General features: G+C 40.7%; 2 protein-coding genes across 2 annotated transcripts in view; one reads left to right on the top strand and one right to left on the bottom strand.

The window, feature by feature from the left end:
- Positions 1-476: 476 nt before the first annotated feature.
- c6h1orf50 (chromosome 6 C1orf50 homolog) lies at positions 477-25248 on the top strand. Its single transcript, XM_077602714.1, has 5 exons — positions 477-645; positions 8660-8775; positions 8867-8953; positions 12250-12381; positions 20679-25248. Exons 1-5 carry the CDS (start codon positions 597-599, stop codon positions 20862-20864), a joined length of 570 nt encoding a protein of 189 aa, XP_077458840.1. The 5' UTR covers positions 477-596; the 3' UTR covers positions 20865-25248.
- The window catches only part of ap5b1 (adaptor related protein complex 5 subunit beta 1), a 41965-nt gene continuing 39918 nt past the window's right edge, over positions 24437-26483 (bottom strand). Inside the window, exon 3 of the mRNA XM_077602703.1 lies at positions 24437-26483. Within this exon, the coding sequence (XP_077458829.1) occupies positions 24579-26483 (1905 nt within the window). The 3' untranslated portion in view covers positions 24437-24578.

Below are 26483 nucleotides of genomic sequence, written 5' to 3'. Positions count from 1 at the left end.
GGGACACCGTTCGCGCGAGTCTTCCAAGTTTCTCGATAACTGCCTGCTTCTTTAATATGTGCTCTCTCCTTCATTCAATAAATCAAATTCAAACTTTCCTAATTGAATAAGGAGGAAAGTAATTGATATATTCACAGAAGTTTGAAGTTTCAAATTTGAAAGAAAAAAGATGTGATAGTTATCGTGATTCTTATCGATATCGACTGATATCCTTTTTTTTTTTTTTAAATTGTAATAACATTTTTTGTCATATCACCCAGCTCTACAAGGGACTGAAGATGGAAATTAGCCCTCGGCTACACACTTACATATTTAAATATATATGTTCATTAACCTGAATATAAATGTCCATTAATATGTGCTGCCCCTTATTAAATCAATCAAAACTCTGCTACTACTGTAAAGCCCAGTGGACAAGTCTTCTGACGTAAGATGGTCGCCGGTTACTTACGCCGCCGTCTCAGTGTTTAGACATCTAACCTTATATATCTGAAATATTTGCATAAATAGATGACCCAACTGGTGCTAAGGTACAGAGTAAATTACTCCAAATATTTAGCGGAGAAGACTTTTCAGCAGAACTGACGTAGAAAACAATGGATGGAATTGTCAGCCTACCAAGCCAGCCCAACAGTACCATGAAAGGTAACGAAATTAGGCTCTTCTAAATCTAAACGATTTCAATCGTTTAAACGTGGAAGATCACTACATGCTACGTCAGTGTAGTGTAAGTGTTCTTTCGTTCGCTCTGAAAGATTTTTTGGACATAACGCAGACAAGACACGGATCAGTTTCAGTGGTCACTTCTCAAAGGTTTTTTGTTAACATTGTCACGCTACTTTTGTCCAAACCGTGCACCCTAATAGGCGAGTGATTGAATTTCTTTACCTTTTCTAAGTGTGTAAACTGAAGCTTTGAGCGTTTGCAAGGATTATTGATGAGTATGCCTGACCAGAAATATGTTCACTTGCTGCTCGCTTGTAGTAGTTTTAAGTATGACACTCTGCATATTCCAAAAATCCATACCTTCTTCAGTGCACACTGGAGTTCTTCCGCTTAGTCATTTCCTCTTGAAGTTAGTTGCATGAACTACGCAACAGCACCGCTATTGTGAGTTTTTATTTTCGTCATTTTTTCACATTAGTTTACTATATTTTACCAAAAATAACACCCAAACATTGCTTAAATAGGTAAAATTCGTCAGCCCTTCTTTTGAAATTGACCGTCAGTTTTCCTTTTTCCTAAAAGGCATACTCCTCCATCTGTATATATTATACCAGTGGCGGGCCGTCAGGGCCTTCAAGGCCTTCTCTGCTGGCCTAAGAAATATAGGAATCATATATTGTATTTTTTCCATCAGTACTTAAATAATCCCAAATTGTCTGTTAGCTTTCTTTCATTGCTTTCCCCCCTGGTTGCAGTGCTTCTAGATGTGTGTTTTCATATTGAAGCATTTAACCAATCACATTTCAGCCATTATTTGTTGCCAAGGTCAGAAATCTGCCTCAAGGCCTTCACAATCAGTTCTGCGGGCTCTGCTGCATTAAACAAGCGTCGATAAGACTGTTGCTTTAACCAATCAGATTTCGAGTTGGCAACACCACAATGCATTGTCGCAGGCGTAGCGATACGTCATTGCCTTGTCACAGGCGTAGGGTTACGTCATCGCTTTCACCAACTAAGATTAGCTAGTGATAGTGTAGGTGGGCCAAAGCCAGAGTGAGCCAGCCAGAGTTTGCAAATTCAACCCACAATGTCCAACGGATGAAAACAAACTGACTTTTCCAGAAAAAATGGACATCATTAAGAAAGGGCGGTCAACTCTGAAGCTAGCAAGCCTGTTACAACCGGGAAAAGGGTTTGTCCGCCACTTTCAGTTCGCTAACTACTAGCGCTACTCCTTGCTCACGGGCTCCAAGGAACACTGCAAATTGTATTGCTGGGAGTGCTTGTTATTTGCCACCAATCGACATGGTGTTTGGAGCAACACTGGATTTGCAAATTTGATTTGTTTAACCAAAGCAGCAACGAGACACCAACGCACTGCCAGACACCAACGGTGCTCTCCAAAACTTTTTGGGAAACCAGAGTTCAGCGAGCAAGGGCGCAGGGAAACAGAGTGCCACAACGAAAAGGTAAAGAAAAGTAGGGAAATCTTAAAAAGTTTGATAGACTCTTTAAACTTTCATTTCGGGGACATGATGAAAGCGCTGCATCCCCCAGTAGATTTTTGGTCACTTCCTATTAATTTTGTTGCATTTTTGGGTCACTTGTTAACATCGACTCATCATTGGAAAAAAACATGATTGGATGCCTATCATCCTCAATAGTGTAGATTTTTTTTAAGTTATGTAATAATAGAGTTGGTATCAATCATATTTGTGTATGAGCATCCAGTTCAAAAATTTAGCATTAGGGAATATATATATATATATATATATATATATATAATCTTTGAAATATTGGCTGCCATGATTCTTAATGGATTTGACCCGCAAAAAAAGATTTCTGCTTCAAAGAGTTAAACTTTGTAGCACATAATTTGTATTATTTTGAAACCTAGGATATAAAGCCTTGGGACTAAATGACAAAACAATCCTACATAGGTTTTTTTTTTGCTTCACACATTTAATGGCAACAAACTGGATGTACAGTTTTGCCCTGCAAGAGTAAATGAGTTTTGTGACACAGTTGAGCGTGAGAGGAGCCAATATGAGGAAATCTACGAGGCCACTGAATGCAGTGCGGTTGGTCCAAGCGCAGGAAGAGGTCAAGCGCAAGATTCTCGTGCACACTACCACCAACTCCATGACAGGATTCTGGACAATATTACTTGCCAGACGCTGACCAGATTTCAAGAACACAAAAGACTGATGTTTCTCCCTCCTCGACCCGCAGAAGTTTTGAGAATACCAGAAAACTTTCCCGCATGCAGCCTTCTCCATCTTAACGCAGAGCCACGGTACACTTTTCGATTTGCATCGGTCGGCTAAGAACAGAACTGATTGTAATGTATGCCACGGATGATTTTACAGGAAAATCTCCCACAGTGACCACCGTGTCCACTGCTTCTTTCGAACGAACATTTTCAGCCTGAAACAGAATCAAAACTTATGCCAGAAATACAACAGGACAGACCCGACTGTCAGCATTAGCTTTGATAGAAAAGAACTTTTTGATGGACCTGAAATGCACGTGTAATCTGTACCAGAGTACTTGAAATCTTCTTGAGAAAAGAAAGGAGGATGCATTTTGTGTATAAATAAAAATAATTTTTGTTGAGTAAAATGTGTCTATTTTCCGAAATAATATTTAAATTTTTGAGGTTATTATTGATTCTTTTTATGTGTCGCAGCTGTAGCTGCAGTAAAGGTTTTATAAACATAAAACACTTATTGAGGGTTGGATTGATTCACACGTAGCACTACTGAAGGCCCAGGTGTGAAATGCACAGCCCACCACTATATTATACATTCCTTTTTTGCATACTTTACATACGTTTGCACCATCACTTTTCACAAATTATGCCAAAAAAGAGTTCTCATTTCATATCGAGTTGGGAAAGGTGTAAACAATTGAAAAGCACCAAGATGGCAGCACGATCTTCTGCATTCTTTGACCTCAGCGGTCACCTATAATCCTTATAAAGCGTGATTTATAAGTGTGTGTGTATGTTAAGATTCGCTTGCTACGTTTGTCCAAACCTAGCAACGTAGAATTGAAATTTTTTATGGCTGTCGGATCCTAATAGACGAGGGATTGAATATCTTCACATTCTCTAAGTGTGTAAACTCAAACTTTTATATTTTAAACACCAATTTTTCAAAAGAGAATTTTTTAAATAGTGCAACAAATGTCTTTTTGGTTCTAACCAAGCAGGTTGTAGCAAATAATTCATAACAGACCACTGGTTACACAGAGGAAACTGCAACAAAATAAAAACAAACACCAAAACCTTCAGTGTGGTTAAAAAAAACTTTTGCAATTTTGACGTACACATGAAAGAAAAAACAATTTACGTAACTTACACTTATTTAGGTCTTTTGCCGAGTAAACGTAGCTTATGGAGAAGCACCATCAATTTCGTCACACGCAGTTTCTGCGTGTGATGTCAAGTAGGCTTTTTGTGTTGTGATAATGACGACAGGGCCTATGTCTTATTATTATTATAACAAGAGGAATGGTATAAAAGAGAGAGAGCACACAACCATTGTCTTCTTTTGGTTAGATTCGTTCGTGCGTGCGCGCGCGCGCTTTTCCCTTTCCCTATTGTGTCCCTTTGGGGCGGCGTGGAGCAAGTTAGGCCCCGTGGGTTAGGGACACAACAGGCAAAAATCAAAAACACACATCCACTCCAAACCCTAAGAAGACATAAGCACACGTCTTATAAACGCAACATTAAGAATTCAAACAGAATTTTCCGTGTTCTTCCATGTAGTGGATGGCTTCCAATTTGAACTGTGCCTCGTATGCGTCTCTTTGCAGGTGCCATTTTCGTGGGTCAAACTGATATTGTTTTGCACAACACATACCTACACTATAGGTGCGTATTTGTACATGCTCTTTTCTGGCTTAAACCCCACCCCTTCACACCCGCATCCTATTGTCAGTCAAGTCTGCCTTTTCTCTATATAAATGTGTGTAAGTAAACAAGATAGGCAACCAGACAGTCAAGCGGTCAGCATAATACAGCGACATCTACAGAATCTTGAATTTAGTGCATATGCAAGCTGTACTGACTGATTGGACACCCCATCACTTTGGGGAACATTTAAGACTTTAAATGCGCCCTTTAGGCGTGAAAATACGGTATTTGTGATTCACATTGTGTAACCTGTATTGTTTATATACTAGGAATTAAGGTCCATGTGAGGCTGTTTGTTATTCGATATTTGAAAGAGCAATTTTGGTGCGATTGAATGTGCTTTTGTTTTTATCATCATGCCTCCCAAGAAAATTACCAGTGCGGATGAAAAGAAGTGGTCAGCGTGGCTGACCAGTTGGTCGAGGGGGCATAAAAACAAACTCTCTAGAGTTAATGGAACACTCAACAATACAGGGGAATACAACGAGAAGGCAGACGAGGAGGAAGCAGCGAGCACTGCAACTGCAAAAAAATATCAAAGAAATGCTGTAGATATTTCACGAACTTTGTCTCCGTAGAAGAAAAACGCCAACCAGAAAGTGTTCGAGTCGTGCAATCGCCCACTTTGATGATGTTTGTCTGTTGCATTATAGACACTATTAAAAGTCGTCAAAGGCAATCATCTTTGGATATATATATATATATATTTTTTTCAAAACGTCCGTCAACCAGAAGGGCAAGTGAAATCAAAACAGGTAAGAACCAGTAGCGACTAATAAAACAGGTGAAAAATTAAATTCCCAAGAAATCATAAAACATTGTTTTTTTTAAATTAATGTTGTTGTTTGAATTGTTAATGTTGCGTTTATAAGACGAGTGCTTGTGTCTGTGTACGTGACCGGATGATTCGCCTAAAGACATTTCGCCGACGGTCATTTGACAGACGGTCAGGTCGCCGAATGGACGTTCCGCCGAACGGAGGTTTAGCCGAAACGGGATTCGCGGGCTCGCCCCGCCCCCGGATGGTGTGTACAAGTTTTTCAACCTCGGCCCGCGGGCCATATACGGCCCCCGCCGCCGGCGTTGTCCAAATTATAGTAAAAATCAATTATTAATTTCCCTTTGCCGCTCATCACTCTCAATTTATTAGTCTACCGTCAATGGCAGCCCGGGAATAAGCACTCTTGGGCGGGCATGTCAGCCCGGGATTAAGCAGTCTTGGGCGGGCAGATGTTGCAGAACCGAGCCGTGAAATGACAGCAATCGGGTCAAATCCATCCTAAAACAGCATTTAATGATTAAATACAAATACTGGAGCTCTTTGGACATTAGAACCGAGCCCAGAGAAGTGAATTCCTCGGTAAAATGTCGCGATGATGTCGCGATAAGGCAAAAAACGTCTATATACGTCCATTCGCCAAACAGCTCAAAATCCGTTTAATGATTAAATACAAATACTAGTATTGTATATACAAATACTAGTATTTGTATTTAATCATTAAACGCTGTTTTCGGCTGGATTTGACCGAATTTGAGAGCATTCTGAGCCGTTTGGCGAATGGCCCTGTTCTTAAAATGGCCGACAAGCGACGACGTCTAGCTCCGTTGCCTCACAACGCGCATCGGAAATCTAGTCTGTATACACGATACCTATGGGAATACCAAGCAAAAAAAAAAGAGAAGGAAGAGGACGAAGAATGTGAATTTCCTTTGTCTTCTTTTAAATAAAATACTAGTATAAAATACAATACTGGTATTGTATATACAAATACTAGTATTTGTATTTAATCATTAAAAGCTGTTTACGGCTGGATTTGACCGAATTTGAGAGCATTTTGACCCGTTTGGCGAATGGACGTATATAGACTTTTTTTTGCCTTATCGTGACATCATCGCGACATTTTACAGAGGAATTCACTTCCCTGGGCTCGGTTCTAATGTCCAAAGAGCTCCAGTATTTGTATTTGATCATTAAATGCTGTTTTAGGATGGATTTGACCTGATTGCTGTCATTTCACGGCTCGGTTCTGCTACATCTGCCCGCCCAAGAGTGCTTATTCCCGGGCTGACATGCCCGCCCAAGAGTGCATATTCCCGGGCTGCCATTGACGGTAGACTAATAAATTGAGAGTGATGAGCGGCAAAGGGAAATGAATCCTTGATTTTTAGTATAATTTGGACAACGCCGCCGGCGGGCCGGATTAAAAATCCTAACAGGCCGTATATGGCCCGCGGGCCGAGGTTGCAAAACTTGTACACACACGATCCGGGGGCGGGGCGAGCGCGCGAATCCCATTTCGGCGAAACCGAATGAACGTTCGGCGGAGCTTCCATTCGGCCACCTGTCCGTCTGTCAAACGTCCGTCGGCGAAACGTCTTTAGGCGAATCATCCGAGTACCGTCTGTGTATTTGTCAATATCTTCTTAGGGTTTGGTGTGGATTGGATTGGATAACTTTATTCATCCCGTATTCGGGAAATTTCATTGTGACATTAGCAAGAAAAGGCATAGTTATAAGTTGGACAGTACAGTCGCAAAGGCCGCAGAACAACAAAGCAAAAGCAAAAAGTACAAAGCAAATCAAAGTAAATGGAAACTGGAAAATGGAATCAAAAACTGGAACCACACACAGGAAGTCTTCCACAAGATGGAGAACTTCTGCAGACAGTGACCGAGGTAGAGAATATGCAGAGTCACTCTTCCAAGCTTATCCGCACAGTTCCTCAGTAGTCTGGAGCTGAAGACAACAGTAGCAGAGTAGGGCACCTCGACTCCGTTGCTGGTAAGCACCGACAGCTCTTCCATCTTATCCCCCGATGGAATGGTTGGTCAGAAGCGTTGCCTCTTCTCCCGGCACTTTTGTCCAGCTCCGAATCCCCGGCGGCACCGAGGTGTTGCTCCTTCCGCTGCGTATTGTAACAGCTAGTCCCATGTGTGTGACAGCGTAGGCATGGCTGAATGGTTCCAAAAAAGAAGTAGCCGAAAAAAGCCAGGCTACTGCCACTGGCTCCCGCGTGAACGGCGCCATCTTGGAATTGTGTGTGTGAGTTTGATTTTAGCCTGTTGTGTCCCCGACCCACGGGGCTTAACTTGCTCCACGCCGCCCCGGAGGGACACAAGAGGGAAAAGCAAACACACATTCATCCACCCAAAACAAGACAGTGGTTGTGTGCTCTCTCTTGCATACCGTTCCTCTTGTTCCAATGCGTTTCAACACGGATAGATTTTGTATGCTTTTAGGACAATAATAAATCATTTTCTTATATTTTTTTGTGTTTCCTCACATCTTTCGGGGTTTAGTTGGTAGTTGTGTAGGGACCGTGGAACGGATTAGAGAATTTACATATACAATACACCTACTTACGAAATTTTCATATTACGAAAAAAGTTATGGAACCAATTAATTTCGTAAGAGGTATTAAGTTTCACTTTTTGAATGGAATTACTGTAATACATTTATTCCTGGGTATTCAAATTTTCTGACCTGTACTCGGCAGTTATCTTTTTGTATCCTCACCAAGTTTGGTCGATTATGTCACAGCTGATGAACAACATGATCATCATTGTAAGGTTCACCAATAGGCATTCCCAAATGCACGCACAAATAAGAGACAAGACAATCCTCTGGGATTTCTTGCAAGAGAATCGAACCGACTTGCCTTCGTCCAGGTTCATTCTGGCGTTACACACCTTTTTCCTGTTTATTAGCTTCAAGGACCCTAGTTACAATGGACATCTCAGCTCTCAAGGGAGGGGTGGGAAACAGGCGTGAGAAGTCGATAGTCAAGGACCCGAATTACAATAAAAGGTTTAGTTCTCAAAACAGATGAAGGAGTTCTCTATATTCCAGCTGTCCAAGAAGATTGTTTGGTCTAACTAAGGAGCAAAGTGTTCTTCATTGCAAGCAAATATTTAATAATGTAAGACTAATAAGCTAAGTAAAGCAAAGCGTTCTTCATTGCGTGCAAATATATAATAATTTAAGACTAATAACCCTTACAATCCTTTTTTTAGTTTATTATCACAATTTTAATATCACATAGCTCTAATTTATACAACATTCTGATTCTGTAGTGACTCTAGTGGAGAGCAGCCTCGCTCCAGGTGGACTGGAACTTGTCAATTCTTACGAGACCACTAAAGTCGGAGACCCCATGGATCTTGTTGCTTTGGCAACACAACTGCAGAAGGTTCTAACCTGTTTGTTTAATCTATATTTTGTAATACACATTGACCAATTGCTGCTCTAAATGTACTGATGTGAAAGTCTTTTTTTTCCAGAGTGATGATTTCATTAAAGCCAATACTTGCAACAAACTGTCAATAATTGCTGACCAGATAAGATATCTACAAGAAGTAGCCAAAAATGTGAGTGAACCAGCTAATTCAGAGATGGAGAAACTGCATAAATGGTATATAAACCATGTTTAATCCAAATCAGGTGAATGGTGTGGGACAGTGTGCCTCCTATTTTTTTTTTTAAAGGATCCAAAATAATGGCTCAAATTACCATTCATGATGGGAACTTTAGATGGGCCTCTGCTGCAATGCTTCCCACATTACCAAAGGCAATGGGAAATTTGGCTGCTCATTGCCCATTTGTGTCTACCAGTTTAAGTTGATTCATTGTATTGCGAGAATTTTTTTATAGTTCAACAACTGTCTTCTAAATTTATATATAAATTTAAGTTCGCAAGATCAGCGGCCTCTTAACAGCAAATAAAATCGATAAAATATTTTAAAAAAATAGTAATAATGAACTGCGCTTTCCCTCCACCTTTTCATCCACCGGAAATGGCTCCAAGGAAGGCCCAGCTCGGACGTCGAACAAGGAAAGCTACCGCCATTCGAGCCAACAGAGCTCAGCTCGGCCAGGAAGACTCAGAAGCCCTGCGACTGCACGACAGCCAACAGCAATCTCAGACTCGAGCGGCCGAACTAGATTTAATTTCGTGTATGTGACTGTGTAGGTTTGTCTTTATCCTCCGTTCTCTGAAACATGTGGACCTCATACAAATGTACACGGTTGTACTTTAAACATCAGAGTGTTCTGAGCTTGGTTTTGTATCGAAATTCTTCCGATAAGTATCAGAAATCGATAATCGAAAAAAATCGATAAAAAAAAAAAATGGTTCGAGTTAGTAATCATGCTTGGACACGCGATGGCGGTGTTTCCCAGCTCAAGATACAGTGGTACCTCGACATACGATCTTAATCCGTTCCGGGACTGAGCTCGTATGTCGAGCTTCTCGTAACCCGAGCGAACGTTTCCCATTGAAATGAACTAAAAACAAATTAATTCGTTCCAACCCTCTGAAGAAACACCAAAAACAGGATATTGGATTGGAAAAACTTTTATTTGTTCTAATGCCCCATATATTGACAAAGTAACAAATAACGAGTGGTTTAATAGTACTAAAATGTGTTTAATAGAACTATAATATTAGACACGGAGGATACACAGACGGACATACACATACGTAGAAGCTGACTGACAACGAATAGAGTGAAACCGGCGTTTTTGATGAATGATTTGGACAATTGTTCAATTCGGACACAGAAAATGAGGACTTTGATGGATTTGTGGGTGATGATTGATCAAAAAACGTGAGTACATTGTAAAATGGCTAAATAAAGTACAACCAAACTCAGTTTTGCTTCCGTTGCCTTTTAAAAAATGTGTTTTAGCTTGTGTCCGTATTTTTAAGCTGGTGTATGTTTAGCCTTTAAATGCGGTGCGTCTTTTGTGTGTCAAACGCAGAAATAGCACTCGTTACTGACACTGCCCCTTTAAATGCGGTGCGCCATATAGTCGTGAAAATACGGTATTTCCAATATCTTCAATACACTTCTTGAAACCAGATTAATGTGGAGTCTTGAACGCAGATGACAGGACAAGAAAGTTATACTTGATCTATTTAATAACGACAATCATGTCGTATGTTCAGAAACTGTCGCTATCAGCAGGCAGTTTCATCCAACTGCCGAAACAGAGCCGCACCTATCAAAGCCGAGAACAGGTCACATGACCAACCCGACGTCAACAATTCTAAACAATAAAAAATCTTTATCTCGGCTCACAGTTCCAAACCAATGAAATCCAAAGACAACTATGCTATGAAATTATCACAGTCCCCCCAACTAAATGATCAAACATGAAAACATTAAAGCAAATATATACAAAACATCACACCAATAAGAAACATGACCCAATCAATCCCTGATTGGCTCCTACATGGCAATAATAATAAAGGTGGTCCTACTTGAGTTTTTTCGATTCAGGGTCATTTCTGGTCCACATCCGTGAAATTTGAGGGATTGCTGTATTCCTCGACAACTTTTTCTGGCTTTTTATGAGTTTGTTTTTTTCCCTGGTTGGCCATGAACTCTAACTTGGAATTTCTGCTATAAGTGGTCTCAAACAGTGTTACATTTCACTTGTTGAAATCTGAAGGAACTCTGTTCTGGCAACAGCAGAGAAAGTTGGAGCCAGATTGATAATGAGCATTGTTCGTGACTCAGTAAGTCTATGCTTCATAGACTGAAAGCTCTTATTAATGTCAGAGATGTTGCAACAAATAATTCCTTATTTTCTCTCCTCATAATTAAGTGATTCATTTTTATTCTCTTGATTTCATTGGAAAAAGTAAACACTACTGACTACCACATTAATATATACAGACGATCCCCTACTTACGAACGCAATTGGTTCCGAGCGATTGTTCATAAGTTGAATTTGTTTGTAAGTTGATTCAGTGCTATATTTTGTATTATAATTTATGTTTAAGGCCGATATAAGTATATTGAAGGTTTATATAAGTGCATTTGTATGTTTAAGGCTTGTATAAGTAACACGCATTGGTTTGTACTGAAAAAAAAAAATAAATAAAATGGAGAGAATATGTACAGTACTGTAGAGAGAGAGAGAGATTTATGTATTAGAAACTGGCCAAAAGAAGCGACCTAATGACGATTGCACAGTTTTCTTCTTTTTTTCATCATAAATGATGCGGTAGCAATGTATGGCATCATTCAATTGATTTGCAAACTTTGTGCAACGTTCAATATTTGGGTCCTGCTGCTCGATCTTTCTGTTTATAAATGGTACTGACGGTCGAACGATTCAATGCCCGTGAAACGCTCACCACTCTCACGCGCATCAAGCTTCGTTATTATTGCCACTCGTTTCAAATGAAATGGCTTGCCTCTTCCTTGCAACTCCCTCAATAGAAGCCTTTAGCTTTTTACCAACCATATTCAATATTGGATGCATGAGATATTTAATGATACAAATGAAAAAGGTTCTTTGCACACTGGAGATACATTCACACACTTCCGCATTGCAACGAAGAAGAAGGTAGATGCTGGGTGAGCTGAGCTCTCACAGCGCCAGGTGTCGGTATTAGCGGCGGAAAGAAGTACTACTCTGAAAAAGGCGCGACATTTTTGGACTTAAACGCAATTTGCAGACATGTTCGTATGTACCGTTGTTCGTAAGTTGAATGTTCGTAAGTAGGGGAGCGTCTGTATTCATTTTTTTTTTTCTTAAACCAGAATTTTTTTGTTGTGATTTTTTTTTTCTTTCAATAAATGGATAGTTGGCATTTAAAAAGTTGAGTCTTGACCGGTGCATAGATTTGATTTACATCTTTGTTTGTGTTTAGGTCTTAGAAGAAGCGAAAAGAGACGCTGAGCTCCACCATGCTGCTTGCAACATTGTGAAAAAGACGGGCAACATTTATTACCTCTACCAACGATCATCTGGACAAAAATACTTTTCTATCATTTCTCCTAAGGTTGATAGTTTGTTTTGATGTAATGAAATATACATTATTTTTAAACAGTTGCTCTCGTGGAGAAAACTGAACTATCTATCTTCACCTCAGTTTGTTCGCCAAACACCACTTAATGTCCACTTCAGAACAGAGGAAATAACATCACCGGGGCATAATGATGGCTTTCTCCTTTTCTTCTAATTCAATTCCTCTTCAAACAACTTGTGCAATTTCTTCAGGACAATGATACAACGATAAATGTATCCTACACAAAACAAACCAATGTATGTGTCTTATGGGCCCCATAATCACGTGGCAGGGTACTTTAATGAATATGATAGATGAGACATCACTGAGCCACAACCCAGTCTTTCGTTTTAAAATAAACCAAAAAGTGTGAAACAGCATTAATTGCATTTCGCTGTTTCAAGAAATACTAAGGGTAAGGGAACCTATGGCTTGGCAGCCACATGTGGCTCTTTTGGTGGATGAATATAGCTTTGAGCTATATGTTAGAGGGCAGTAGGTTGAAGAGGTGGAAGCTAGGATGTGTATTGTCTTTTATTATGCTCTCTACCCTACATAGGCACCGGGATTCATAGATAGTGGACAGGAGGGATTTGTATTTTCTCGCATATTAGCCGCCTCCGCATGTATGCCGTACCCTTAAAATTGCCTTAAAATCGTTTAATTTTACAATTTCTCTTCTATAAGACACCCCGTGATTTACATTCTTCTCCATGTTCATGGTTTTGATAGGGTGTACATGTGTTCCTTTGAAGGGGAAAATCTTAAGAAAAATAATCATGCTATTTCTGACATTGTATGAATCGAAAGGATCGTCGGCTGGATTGCACATTATTTGGGTCAATATCATAAGGAAGTTTATATACCTGTCTTTGTAGATGCAAACTACAAAATTATTCAATGCTTTTTAATGACAGAAATTACAATTTTCTTACCAGCAGTTTCAGATGTTCCATAATCCAGATTGCTTCTCTTGTTGAAATATCTTGATTCTTTCAACGGTTCATATTACTGCAATAGTTGTCACTTTCGAACAAAAAATAGAAAAAAAATCAAAGCGGTAGACGAAGTCACATGAGCAGTGCGGACATGGTAAACACTGCGTACAGAGGGGCAAATAAGTATTTAGTCAACCACCAATTGTGCAAGTTCTCCTACTTGAAAAGATTAGAGAGGCCTGTAATCGTCAACATGGGTAAACCTCAACCATGAGACAGAATGTGGAAAAAAAACAGAAAATCACATTGTTTGATTTTTAAAGAATCTATTTCCAAATTAGAGTGGAAAATAAGTATTTGGTCACCACAAACAAACAAGATTTCTGGCTGTCAAAGACGTCTAACTTCTTTTTACGAGGTCTCCACTCGTTACCTGTATTAATAGCATCTGTTTTAACTCATTATCGGTATAAAAGACACCTGTCCACAACCTCCGTCTCTCACACTCCAAACTCCACTATGGCCAAGACCAAAGAGCTGTCTTAAGGACATTAGAGACAAAATTTTAGACCTGCACCAGGCTTGGAAGACTGAATCTGCAATAGGTAAAACGCTTGGTGCAAAGAAATCAACTATGGGAGCAATTATTAGAAAATGGAAGACATACAAGACCACTGATATCTCCCTCCATCTGGGGCTACGTGCAAGATCTCACCCCGTGGCCTCAAAATGATAAGAACTGAGCAAAAATCCCAGAACCACACGGGGGGACCTAGTGAATGACCTACAGAGCTGGGACCACAGTAACAAAGGCTAATGTCAGTAACAATGCGCCGCCACTGACTCAAATACTGCACTGCCAGACGTGTCCCCCTGCTGAAGCCAGTACACATCCAGGCCAATCTGCAGTTCACTAGAGAGCATTTGGATGACCCAGAAGAGGACTGGGAAAATTGTTATGGTCAGATGAAACCAAAATTTAACTTTTTGGTAGAACACAGGTTCTCGTGTTTGAAGGAGAAAGAATACTGAATTGCATCCGAAGAAGACCATAGGAAGCATGGGAGTGGAAACATCAGGCTTTGGGGCTGTTTTTCTGCAAAGGGACCAGAATGACTGATCTGTGTAAAGGAAAGAATGAATGGGGCCATATATCGAGAGGTGTTGAGTGTAAATCTTCCATCAGCAAGGACTTTGAAGATGAGATGTGGCTGGGTCTTTCAGCATGACAATGATCCCAAACACAATGCCAGGCCAACAAAGGAGTGGCTTTGTAAGAAGCATTTCAAGGTCCTGGAATGGCCAGTCTTTAGATCTCAACCCCATAGAAAATCCGTGGAGGGAGTTGGTCTGTGATGCCCAACGACAGCCCCAAAACATCACTGCTCTAGAGGAGATCTGCGTGGAGGAATGGGCCAAAATACCAGCAACAGTGTGTGAAAAGCTTGTGAAGAGTTACAGAAAACGTTTGGCCTCCGTTATTGCCAACAAAGTGTACATAAAGTACTGAGATGAACTTTTGGTATTGACCAAATACTTATTTTCCACCATAATTGGAAATAAATTCTTTAAAAATCAAACAATGTGATTTTGTTTTTTTTCCTCCAAATTCTGTCTCTGGCCGGTCATAGCATGTTTAACTACGGTAAGATGGCGGCACCCTGAGCGAGCAATGGCAGGCACAAGTGAGTTTTTTCACATTTCATGGACATCAGAATAAATTTTGTTCAGCTCTTATCTGTTTATCTCTTCTCTATTTTGAAATAAATGATCGGCTACATTCTTTTGCGTTATGGCGTTTTGCATATAAGCCGTACCATGGATTCAGTCTTTTTTTTGCTACAAATACGGCGTATATGCAAGAAAATACGGTAGGGGGAAGTTCCTGATCTTTTGAGCTGTGTTGATCACCTTCTGCAGTCTTTTCCTGTTGGCTTCTGCGCAGTTTGAGTGCCAACTGAGAGAGTAGGTCAGCATGCGCTCAATGGCTGACCGGGAGAAGGTCACCAGAGGTGGCGACCGAGCTTCACTTGCTGGGGTTGGTTGACCAGAAAGTCGTTAATCCAGGAACAGGTGGACGGTGGGAACCCCAGGTTGACCAACTTGGGGATAAGAATGTCCAGTCTTATATTGTTAAAGGCTGACCTGTAGTCAATGAAGACTATTCTGACATAGCTCCCCCTTTTTCTCAAGGGGGCTCAGTGCAGCAGTGGTTATTGCATCTTCGTTAGATCTTTTCAGCTGATATGCAAACTGATGTGGATCATGGATGAGGGGAAGATAGGCTTTGATGCGTTTCAGTACCCGTTTTCTAAAGCAAATTGTGGTGATTGGTGTGAGCGCTATTGGGCAATAGTCGCCCAGATTGTTTGTGGGGGAATTATTGGGTACTGGGATGATGCGGGCCGATTTTCGGGGCAGCCCGGTGGACAGGTGGTTAATGCATTGGTCCCACAGTGCTGAGAATGGGTGTTCAATCCCAGGCTCAGGCCTTCCTGTTTGCACGTTCTCACAGGGGTTGTGTGGGTTTTCTCTGTGTACTCTGGTTTCTTCCCACATCCCAAATACATGCATGGTAGGCTAATTTTAACACTCTAAATTGCTCCTAGGTATGAGTGTGAACATGAATGGTTGTCTGACTCCTTGTACAATGTGATTGGCTGGCCACCAATTTAGGGTGTTCCCTGCCTGGTGCCCGTAGTTAACTGGGATAGACTCCAGTACCCCCTGCAACCCTTCTGAGGATGAGCAATAGAGATAATGCATGAATGTTCTTGCTTCTATGTGCAAGTTGGACAATAACTAGCTAACTAGTTAGACCGTGATCTTAGCTTAAACCAGACCTGGGCATTGTACAGCCCCCGGGCCACATAAGGCCCTTTGGTTGGTTGAAACCGGCCCGTGTAAGGTTGATTGGAAATTACAAAATAAATGTAATTTCTAATTTTACCCCACGCATCGACTAAACTGGTTCACGGAGGTAAATGCATGCATGGACAAGCTCGGACTGAAATGGGACAAGCTGACAGGAGTCAAAACTGATGGTTCTCCAAATCTGACGAAAAATTTTGGACTGTTGAAACACATGCAAAATAAAGTGACTGAAATCAATGCCGATCAGAAATTAATATTTTTGCATTGTATTATCCATCAGCGTGTGTTGTGCAAGTCAGTGCTAAAAATCAATAATACAAATCATTATTGATGTAACTAAAATAGTTAACTTCATCAGGGCACGAGCACTGAATCACAGATAGTTTGTTACACTTTTGGAGGAGCACGAGAGTGAAGCCAGTGACATGAAGTACCACACAGCTGTGAGATAGCTCAGCCTGGGCAAATTGTTAAATAGTTTGGGGCCTGAAGGCAAAGATTCAAGAGTTTTGTGAGAGTAAAGGCAAAGAAATCCCAGAGCTCTCAGATGAACACTGGGTGGCAGATCTTGCATTTGCTATTGATGTGACTGCACTGATGAAGGAACTGAACACCAAACTGCATGGCAAGGACCTTTTTGTTCATGGAATGCATAGCCTGGTGAAGGCTTTCATGACAAAGTTGCAGTTTCTTTCAAACCAACTAGAGAGCAACAGTCTCATTCATATGCAAACCCTAAAAGAAGTCACACCATTAGCTAATCGCCTCTGCAGGTATTCATCCATGTTACAAGCACTTCACGGTTAGTTTTCAAGGCGATTTGAAGATCTCAGAAAAATCGAGGGTGAAATGCACCTGATTTCCTCTCCCTTTACCTGCAGTGTGGATAATGCACCCAGTGATGTTCAGCTGGAACTTATTGACCTGCAGTCTGATGTATTACTGGGAGAACACTAAGTCAGGTTCACTGCTTGATTTTTACTTTCCTCTCAGGGAGGAGAGCTTTCCAAACATGAGGAGACGTGCTCAGAAGATGTTGGTTCTCTGAGGCTCTACCTACATCTGTGAACAAAAATTCTCACTGATTAAGTTTAACAAATCCAGATACAGATCCTCTCTCACTGATGGTCACCTGTCAGCTTTGCTTCGTATCCCCACTTCAGACATCTGACCTCTGACTTTGATGCACTTGTTAAAGCCCAAGAGAGACTAGATTTCTCTCACTGAACAAGAAAAACACTGAAGAATGCAAATAAGGTGTTAAACTACAACCATCAGTGAACTGGGCACTTTCTTTGAAGGACTTCTCAAAATCACAGTTCAGTGACAATCATTATTTTGTAATAAGATGTGTCTTGCCTTATATTTGGAGTACAAAGAAAATAATGTGAAATGTGACCGAATAAATGGCTTATGTGACTTAATTAAACATACAGTATACTCTTATAAGTCGTATCAACTTGTAAAAATAAGGTTGCTTTTTCTAAAGAAAACAATTAATATTATGCAGAATGGAGTTTAGTGTTTTGGTCTGGCCCTCCACATTATTTTCTGTTTCTCATGTGCCCACCCCCCCCCGAGAAAAAATAATTGCGCACCCCTGGCTTAATCTATCCTTTAGAGAACAACGGATGTATGCTTCTTTATTTTGGATAAATTTATAGGTGGGGTTCCGCTGCACGTCCCTACTGTTTGAACTAGGGCTAGGAAAACTATTCCACAAAGGGCAGCAGGTAATAATAATAATAATCGGACATAGGCTTTGTCATCATCATTGACTCGACAAAAGCCTAATTGTCATCATACCGAGCTGCATATGACGAAATTGGTAGTGCTCTACAAGGTGCGCTTTCCCGGCAAAAGGCCCAAAGAAGTGATCATTTCAGACTCGTTGGCATTCTGCTGTGATGGATACATCGCATCACCCCTCGAGCGCAACCAAATCCCGGCGACTGCAGAAAAAGTTCTCCTCGCAGATGCCAACAAAGAAAAAAAACTGATCATTTATCTCCCACTGTCTCCTCACTTACCTTCAGTCAGCCAGTAGGAGGCAGATCACCACCCAACGTCCTTCATGTTACCTCACCCCAAAGTTATTACACCGAAGGGATTGTGTGTTGTGCTACCGCAAGTTCAGAGTCCTGATGGCTGTGGGAAAAAAACTGTCCTTAAGCCTATTTGTCCGTACTTTGTGAGACCTGTAGCGTCTGCCAGAGGCCAGCAGCTGGAACAGGTTGTGACCAGGGTGGTATGGGTCTTCATTAGGTCTTCATTCCAACTCATCAAGAGGACACCTTTTCATTAATCTGGTGTCCTACAAGTGCAATCAGTGAATTGTAGTCCGGTGCTTCTTGCTTTTGTAGATACCTAATTGCTAACTAACTAACTGTGCTGGATTGATTGGAACAAAAACCTGCACCCAGTGTCCCTTGAGTCCTTTGCCCACCCCTGGTTAAACCATTAGAATTTGTTTCTTTTTTCAGCTTTGGAAAGAGAAAGAACCATATTTATACTTCTGTGATACTTCGTATCTAATTCGTATCGTATTCGTTTCACCATTTTGGACATCCACAGCTTGTGGATCTTTTATTTTTCTAGAGGTTTTATGGCATTTGGCGATCCAAACTCACGTCAATCAATTAGACCAGGGGTAGGGAACCTATGGCTCGGGAGCCATATGTGGCTCTTTCCATGGGTGCATATGGCTCTCCACTAACCTGTGAGGTAAAATAGGTAAATCACTGGTGAGAAAGCTGAGTCCCGAACGCACTAATAGAGCGTCACTGTGGCGTTGACACTACCTCTACCACCACTTTAATCATAATTTTGTTTTTTATTACTCTTCTGCATGCATGATATCATTGATACTGATTTATTAGCAGCATAACAATGTTGTCAAGAGAATTTGGAGACTTTTTGTACTTCAAAAGTGGTGAAATGACCAAAAAATAAATCACACATTTTCATGTATTTTTACTTTTCAATTCTGAGAATGGCTCTCAAAAAATAACATTAGAAAATAGGAATTCTTTGATGGCTCTCTCTGTCAAAAAGGTTCCCGACCCCTGAATTAGACGATGAGCAAGGGAGAGTTAGGTCGAATCATGCTCAGTTACCAACGAACTAAGACTTACGATTTGTTGTTAGCATTCATGAGGTGGAGTTTGCAAAGGGTCAATCAAGTAGAATCTGAAAACTTCGTATGCCTCATGATTCTAATGACACAATAGTGTACAGCAGAAGCAGCACAGTGGGGAATTACTGCCTTGAGTGCAATGTGCAATTACAGTGGTACCTCGACATACAATCGTAATCCGTTCCGAGACTGAGATCCTATGCCGAGGTTTTCGTAACTTGAGCGAACGTTTCCCATTGAAATGTATTGAAAATAAATTAATTCGTTCCAATCCTCTGACAAAACACCAAAAACAGGATATTGGATTGGAAAACATGTTTTATTTCTTCTAATTCGCCATCTAGTAACAAAGTAACACACAACTAGTGGTTTAATAGTAATCAAATGTGTTTAATCCAACTAAAATTGGGCGGATTTCGCCGTTTTTTTTCCCACGACAACGCATTCGTAAATGGAACAAACAAATTTAAATTAACTTGGATTAATATATACAGACACTCAAACATACATTTAATGTAACTTTACACAAAACTGAATTCTAATGTTTTGTAAACTTTTTTTTACCTTTATTCTGGCCGGGTTAGTTGTTTGCCACGCCTCCACCCTCACGTTCGCTATCGATGGGCTGTTTGCTGTTGTACTACGTATTCCCTTCAAAATATTCCGAAAATGATGCACACAAATGTCCTAGGATAACGCACGACCACTTGCCAACGAGAAGTAGTCTTGTAGTATTAGCGATCGCTCCGCTGCTCGTGGGAACCTCAGGGGCACTGGCTCGCAACTCCCTCTTTGTAGTAGCCCTGGTCGCAACTGCTTTGAACGGCGCCTATGAGAGAGTTGCGACCAGAGATACTGTTGCGAGCCAGTGCCCCTGATGTTCTTATGAGCAGCGAACGAGAAGTAATATAATACTCCTCGTATTAGATAATAATAACAGGAAATGCAACAGCTGAGCTTACACACGTATTGATTGTGGGTAATGAAGTTTTATTCTGAGAAAGAGTGCCATTGCCTATCGGCGTTGTGTGCACGAGTATACTTCATTACCCAGAAAGCCCTCTTTTTTCCCGCGCATGCGCGTTGTGCGTTTCCTGGTCGAAACTCGTCTGAATAAATGTTCAGGGCTCGTAGATATTGTTATACACGAAAGAGATGCGGCAAAAAAGACACTGCGCTACAATGATAAACAGCCTCTCATGTCATGGCCACCTGGCTTCGTCGCATCTCGAAATTTTAATTGTATCGCGAGCGAATTATTCAATCAAAATTTCCGTCGTAACACGAGCATGTTGTAAGACGAGCTGTTGTATCACGAGGTAAAAATATTTTCTACTCCACAGGAATGGGGCCGAAGTTGTCCTCACTTGTTTGTTGGTGCATTCAAACTCCAACACGACATGTCCTGGACTCCCGAAGATGATGTGGACAAAAAGGATGCAGAGATGGCTATGATGGATAAGTTCCTTACCCAGCAGACAACTTCACCATCTGACATCGTATCCAAATTCAAGGCCCTATCTAGTTAAAACAATAAGGGCAGATAAATAAACAAGACAAATAGCAAATATAAATGACTGACTTTATTCTTCGATACGGCCAGATCATAACAGTATCCGTAACAACAGAATGCCAAATTACAAGTCCGTAACTATCACTTATTTAGGTCTTTTGCCGAGTAAACGCACCTTATGGAGAAGCACTACCAATTTCGTCATACGCAGTTTCTGGGTGTGATGACAAGTAGGCTTTTTGTTGATGATGATGACGACAGGGCATATGTCCGATTATTATTATCAGAAACATGCATAATCTTTGTGGAGTTATCAGCAAATCTCATTAAATGCTTTTTCATGCCAGTTTTCATCCTAATTTAAGTACGTATGATCATCTTTACTGGTGTGGACAAAACCCAAAAAGTTGGTGGTGTCCACCTTTTAGCCAGCAAACCCGGGTGTGGAGGAAGCAGAGACCTCCCTGGTGGAGTGGCCTTGAAATACAGCATGCGTAGGTGCTTTAAATTCATGTTTAAATATTTATTTCCCCTATTTTTACAATAAAGATTAAAAAAAAATCTTTCATAGCTAACTAACTATGCCAAGGCAATTTGGGGAGTGAAAAGTGCAAACATGGGGGATAGCCCTTTTGTTTTGATGCAAATGTGATACAATGGCTACACTGCATTGAGGTGTTCAACAAACCATTTAAACAGGACCCTTATCAATTTCTTTTGTAAACTGGCCTCATGGAGTAAGTGAAGATGCATAAGAAATAGACTTCTACGCTGTGCTGACATGTTTCCAACAGGTAGCATCCGTATTCCGTGCTCCAGGGCTTTGTCCAGCAACCACTGCTTGTCAGTGGCAGATAGCAAAAGTTGTACAGGATGCATGCAGAATCCACGGAGGGAGAGTGCAACATGTCTGACAGAAATTTGGACTGTCCTAACATTGCTGAGGCTAAACAAGAGCAGGGTTTGAAGTTCTCAATTGAGTTAAGGTAAATCAATTAATTGGATATACAGTCATACCTTGAGATACAAGCTTAATGCGTTTCAGGACCAAGCTCGTATGTCAATTTACTTATCTGAAATCAACGTTTCTCATAGAAATGAACTAAATACAAACTAATTCGTTCCCACCTTCTGAAAAAAACACCAAAAAACAGGATATTACAATGGAAAAACATTTTTATTGATTGTAATTAACCATCTACTAACAGAGTAACAAATAACTAGTGGTTATGATGTTTAATACTAAAATGAGACATTATTCAGTACAACGCGGAGTTCACGGATGGGAGAAAGAGGGACTTGACGGATGCGCTGCAACAAACTTTAAATTTAACTTAAATGAACTTAGATTCCTATACACACAATTAAAAATCATCAGATTCACCAAACAATTGATTCCATTCTTCTTGAGCAAGGATAGCGCTCCCTGGGCCGACTCGTTTCCCTGGAGCAACTTTTTTTTATTTTTACAACCCTATATTATCCTATAACTTTGCCCAGGCTACTTGGAGAGGGCTGGCTTTTTTAAAAGGAGGTAGATTGTCACTATTTGGCGGATGTAGACAGGTTCTGTCTGCCATTATACATAGCGGCTGCGGAGGGGACTTTTTCACCAGCAGAAGGCAGTGTTTCACCGGGATCCCTGAATAACTGCTTCAGTTTTTTTTGGTACAAAATTTTGCGTGTTATTCTCGAATAAATACGGAAGTACAGTGGTACCTTGAGATACGAGTTTAATGCGTTCCGGGATGGAGCTCGTATGTCGATTTACTCGTATCTCAAATCAACGTTTCTCATAGAAATGAACTAAATATAAATTAATTCGTTCCCAACCTCTGAAAAAAAAAATGGGATATTACAATGGAAAAAAAAAATTATTGGTTGTAATTCACCATCTACTAACAGAGTAACAAATAACTAGTGGTTATGATGTTTAATAATAAAATTAGGTATTATTTTATAAAATGGATGCAGAGATGGCTATGACTTTATTCTTCGATACGGCCAGATCAGAAACATGCATAAGGTTTCTGGAGTTAGCAGCAAATCTCATTAAATGCTTTTTAATGCATTTAATAACGCAGTTAGGGGGAGAGAGAGAGGAGTCATTTCGAGGATGCGCTCGTAACGTAACAAACTTTAAATTTAACTTAAATGAACTTAGATTCCTATACACACAAAGGTTTATTCTTAGGTTACACTAAATTTAAACCTTGTGCAATAACCAATGCAAAGAGGTTAATGTATTCCACCGTGGCTTTCGAGGTGAACTTCCTGCTTGGCCATACGTATTGGCGAGCCAGCTCAGTCAAGCATATATTACTCATGTTTTTCGATTATTTCGTGCTTAATATCGATTATCATCACACGCCTTTTTCTTCACGCTACCCTTCATTGCACCGGTTTACTTTGGACCCATTGTGTTTCTCTCAATTCTGCACTGACTAATGCAAAAAACATGGAAAAAATGCAACACTCCGCCCAGTGCTCGTAGAGATCTTTGCACGAGGGAGATGCGGCGAGAAATCATAAGCAGTCTCTCCTGTCTCGGCCACCTGGCTGTCTCGTATACTCTTATCTCAAAATGTGTCTCGTATCTCAAGGCGTTCAGTTAATCTTTGAAAAAAAATGTTCGGGAAGGCATCCGCTTCCAAAAAAACTTGTTGCTACCTGGTTGCGGGGCGGACGTTTTCATGTGCTGCTGGATGGCCGGCCGACGCGGCTGCATGTGCCACCAGACAGCCGGCCGAGAAATTAAAATTAAAGCTCCTCCGTGCCGTCTCAGCGTCAACGCCGTGCACAGAACTCTATTATCTGTTTCCGTGTGGTTCCATGCAGTGTTGACGTCCTATCATCCAGCTAGCTTCACAACCGTATCTACGGCGTAAATCCCTAATGCTGGTTCATTTCATCTAGCCGCTACACCTCGGACCTCTTCACCTCATGAGAATCTATTTTTATTTATTTGCACCAGGAGGCGGCTCTTTCACGCATATCCTCTTATTTAATTTTTTTCTAAAAATGAGACCCATTTGGTTTAGCAACATGCCACAACACGCTTGCATCTCCAGAGAAGTGTGTTCACTTCTTTTGTCTCTATTTTAACTGCACGGCGGGGCCCATTAACTTTAAAATTGTTCCTACCAGGTGATTTTTTTACGAAAGAACGCCATTATGAAGATTCATTCATGCCGCAATTGTGTGCTACTCATTTAGCATATCAAGGAATATCAATATATAAGAGGCATTTTTAACACCGACTCAAAAAAAAAAGCTAAATTCACTTGCAACAAAAGAGAAAATGGCAGGACAATCTAGGCACTGTATAAATGATATTTGAAGCGCCCATTCTCCCTCTATTGTGGGTATGTTCTTTGGCGCTGAGAAATGAAGCATAGTTGTCCTGACCTCTGCCATTTTTCACCGCCATTTTTGATTTGTCTTCTGGTTGCGAGTTTCAGCGTAGATTTACACAGTTTTCCGAATTTTTAAAATATCCCTCAGAAAAAAAAGCCGCGAAAATTGAAGCCGCGATATTCTAGATGAGACTAACATGACAGCAACAGATGAAACCAGTCAGTTCAGCAGTCAGGGTAATACAGAATTTTGAATTTACACAAGGCGCACTAATTGGGTGCAACGTCCATTTTGCAGAACATTTTATCATCTTAAATGTGCCCTATAGTTGTGAAAATACAGTACACAAAGAACAATACAATAATAGAAGGGTTCATGGATTTTCTGGCAAATTTGTTAAAAGATTACTGAGAAAAGAAGTGAAGCATGGCAGTAACTGCCATTTATCTGTTGCAATGTTGAAATGAACGGCATCCTCTTCTGAAATAATTTTTAGCAGTATATGGAATTGAGGGGAAATGAAAAAAATCAACTTGAATACACTTTCATTGGTTGAACCTGATAAAAAAAAGGGGAACAAATGTTTTTCAACCATAGATACCAATTCTCCTGTTTGCAGCTGGCGACAAAACAGGGTAGAACAATTATCTGCTTGTTCCTTAATTATTTCATGCCAGAGGCCCTCAAAAACATGCAATTTAGCATTAGGTCTCCAAATGGTGGGAACAGCCAATGGCTGAAAGGTTTGCCTAAAAAACACAAGGATATCTGGCAGTATAGTGTACCAAGTGAGGCCATTTAAAGCACTAAAAATAGCACTGCACCTGAGGGTGGTGGGAAATGGTAACCTAGGCTTCAATCCAAGTTTAACTACAGGAATAGCTCTCTCTCGAAAAAGACAGGGGACATTGATGTCACTGAGTTTATCATAGTTGTTGTCTTGTGAAGTGAAGTGTAGGTGTATGCTGAAGACCTCATTGAAGCAGGATAGGTTACACAAGCTCTGATTTACCTGGTAGTACAATGTAATTTGTGAGCCAAAAGAGGAATTTTTAAATTGAACCTTGTATGCTTCCAGTTCTGGCCAGTCCTGTTCCTCAGGGGGGTACTTGTAACTTTCTAGACTTCTTTTGTTCATCATCTGTGACTCACTGTGTTTTACCTCAACTAGCTTCAGTACTGGTTTTTCTGTCCGGTGAATGGTGAGCACACTTGTCAGTCTCTCAGTATCTGCCATGATGCAGGATAATGAGTGTTTGGCATTTTGGTCGTCGTCTCTCAAATTCCGTGTTAATATTCCAGCCATTTTTTCTTTTGAGAGAGAGACCAAGAGACTATAATATAGTCGGGCATGATCTTGAATGTCTGCGTCGCCATAGCAAAAGATGAGGTGTTGCAGGATGTTTGTCAGAGACGTAAATAACGTGTACAGATTGGGATGTGTCATCAAGCGACGGCAAAGTCCCAGCACAATGTTTCCCAGACGCCAGTCTGTACTAATAGAAAGTGGCGGCATAATGACTATGTTGGAAAGTAGTCTAAGCGTGCTCATCTGAGGGATATCCTCTTCTTTTGCCACTCGAGCCAGCACTTTAAGGTGCCAAGTGAGGTCTGATAAGGTAAAATGAGCAGGGGGCACTACAGTGATAATGTCCTGTAGTGCCCTGCAGAGCCTTGACGCCCAATTACATTCAGGGAACATGTCCGAAGCCTGGTCAGCCAAGTTGAGGATTTGTGGAGCCAGGTGACTTTTATGGCAATAAAGCATGCACAGTTTATCTGCAATACGGTTAGAGTATACCTCCAAGTGGCAAAAATATATAAGAAAAAGGAAAACCGCTCTAAAAAATGCGGCAAGAAGCTCACAGCTCTGTCCTTTCACCACAATGTCGAATAGCAAACTGATGTGTTCATACAGAAAAAGAATACCCTTGCCGCCCTCTCCCTCTTTTTCACCCTCTTCCTGGTACACCACCAATAGCAGATTAAAGCGGGCCAGCATAGTAGCATAATCATTGAGTACAGTAGGTACAAGAGTAAATGCTAATTGAGTTGTTAGCAGCACAGGAGAACTTTCATTACCATTTTCGAAATTGATCGGCCTGTTCTCAGGAAAATGCAAAATATAATCCATGAAGAAAAGCTTCTCTGGTGTGCTTAGAAGTGGATGCTGAGCGAGAACAACCAATCGTCTTAGCATGAAAACTTCATCATCGGTGGTGAAGAGGCTGTCCGTATAGGCACATTTCATCTGCAAGGTGCTATGAAGAAGGCACAC

This window comes from Stigmatopora argus, chromosome 6 (assembly GCF_051989625.1).
Source record: "Stigmatopora argus isolate UIUO_Sarg chromosome 6, RoL_Sarg_1.0, whole genome shotgun sequence".
NCBI classification, from domain to species: domain Eukaryota; kingdom Metazoa; phylum Chordata; class Actinopteri; order Syngnathiformes; family Syngnathidae; genus Stigmatopora; species Stigmatopora argus.
This window is presented reverse-complemented; position numbering and strand designations above follow the sequence as displayed.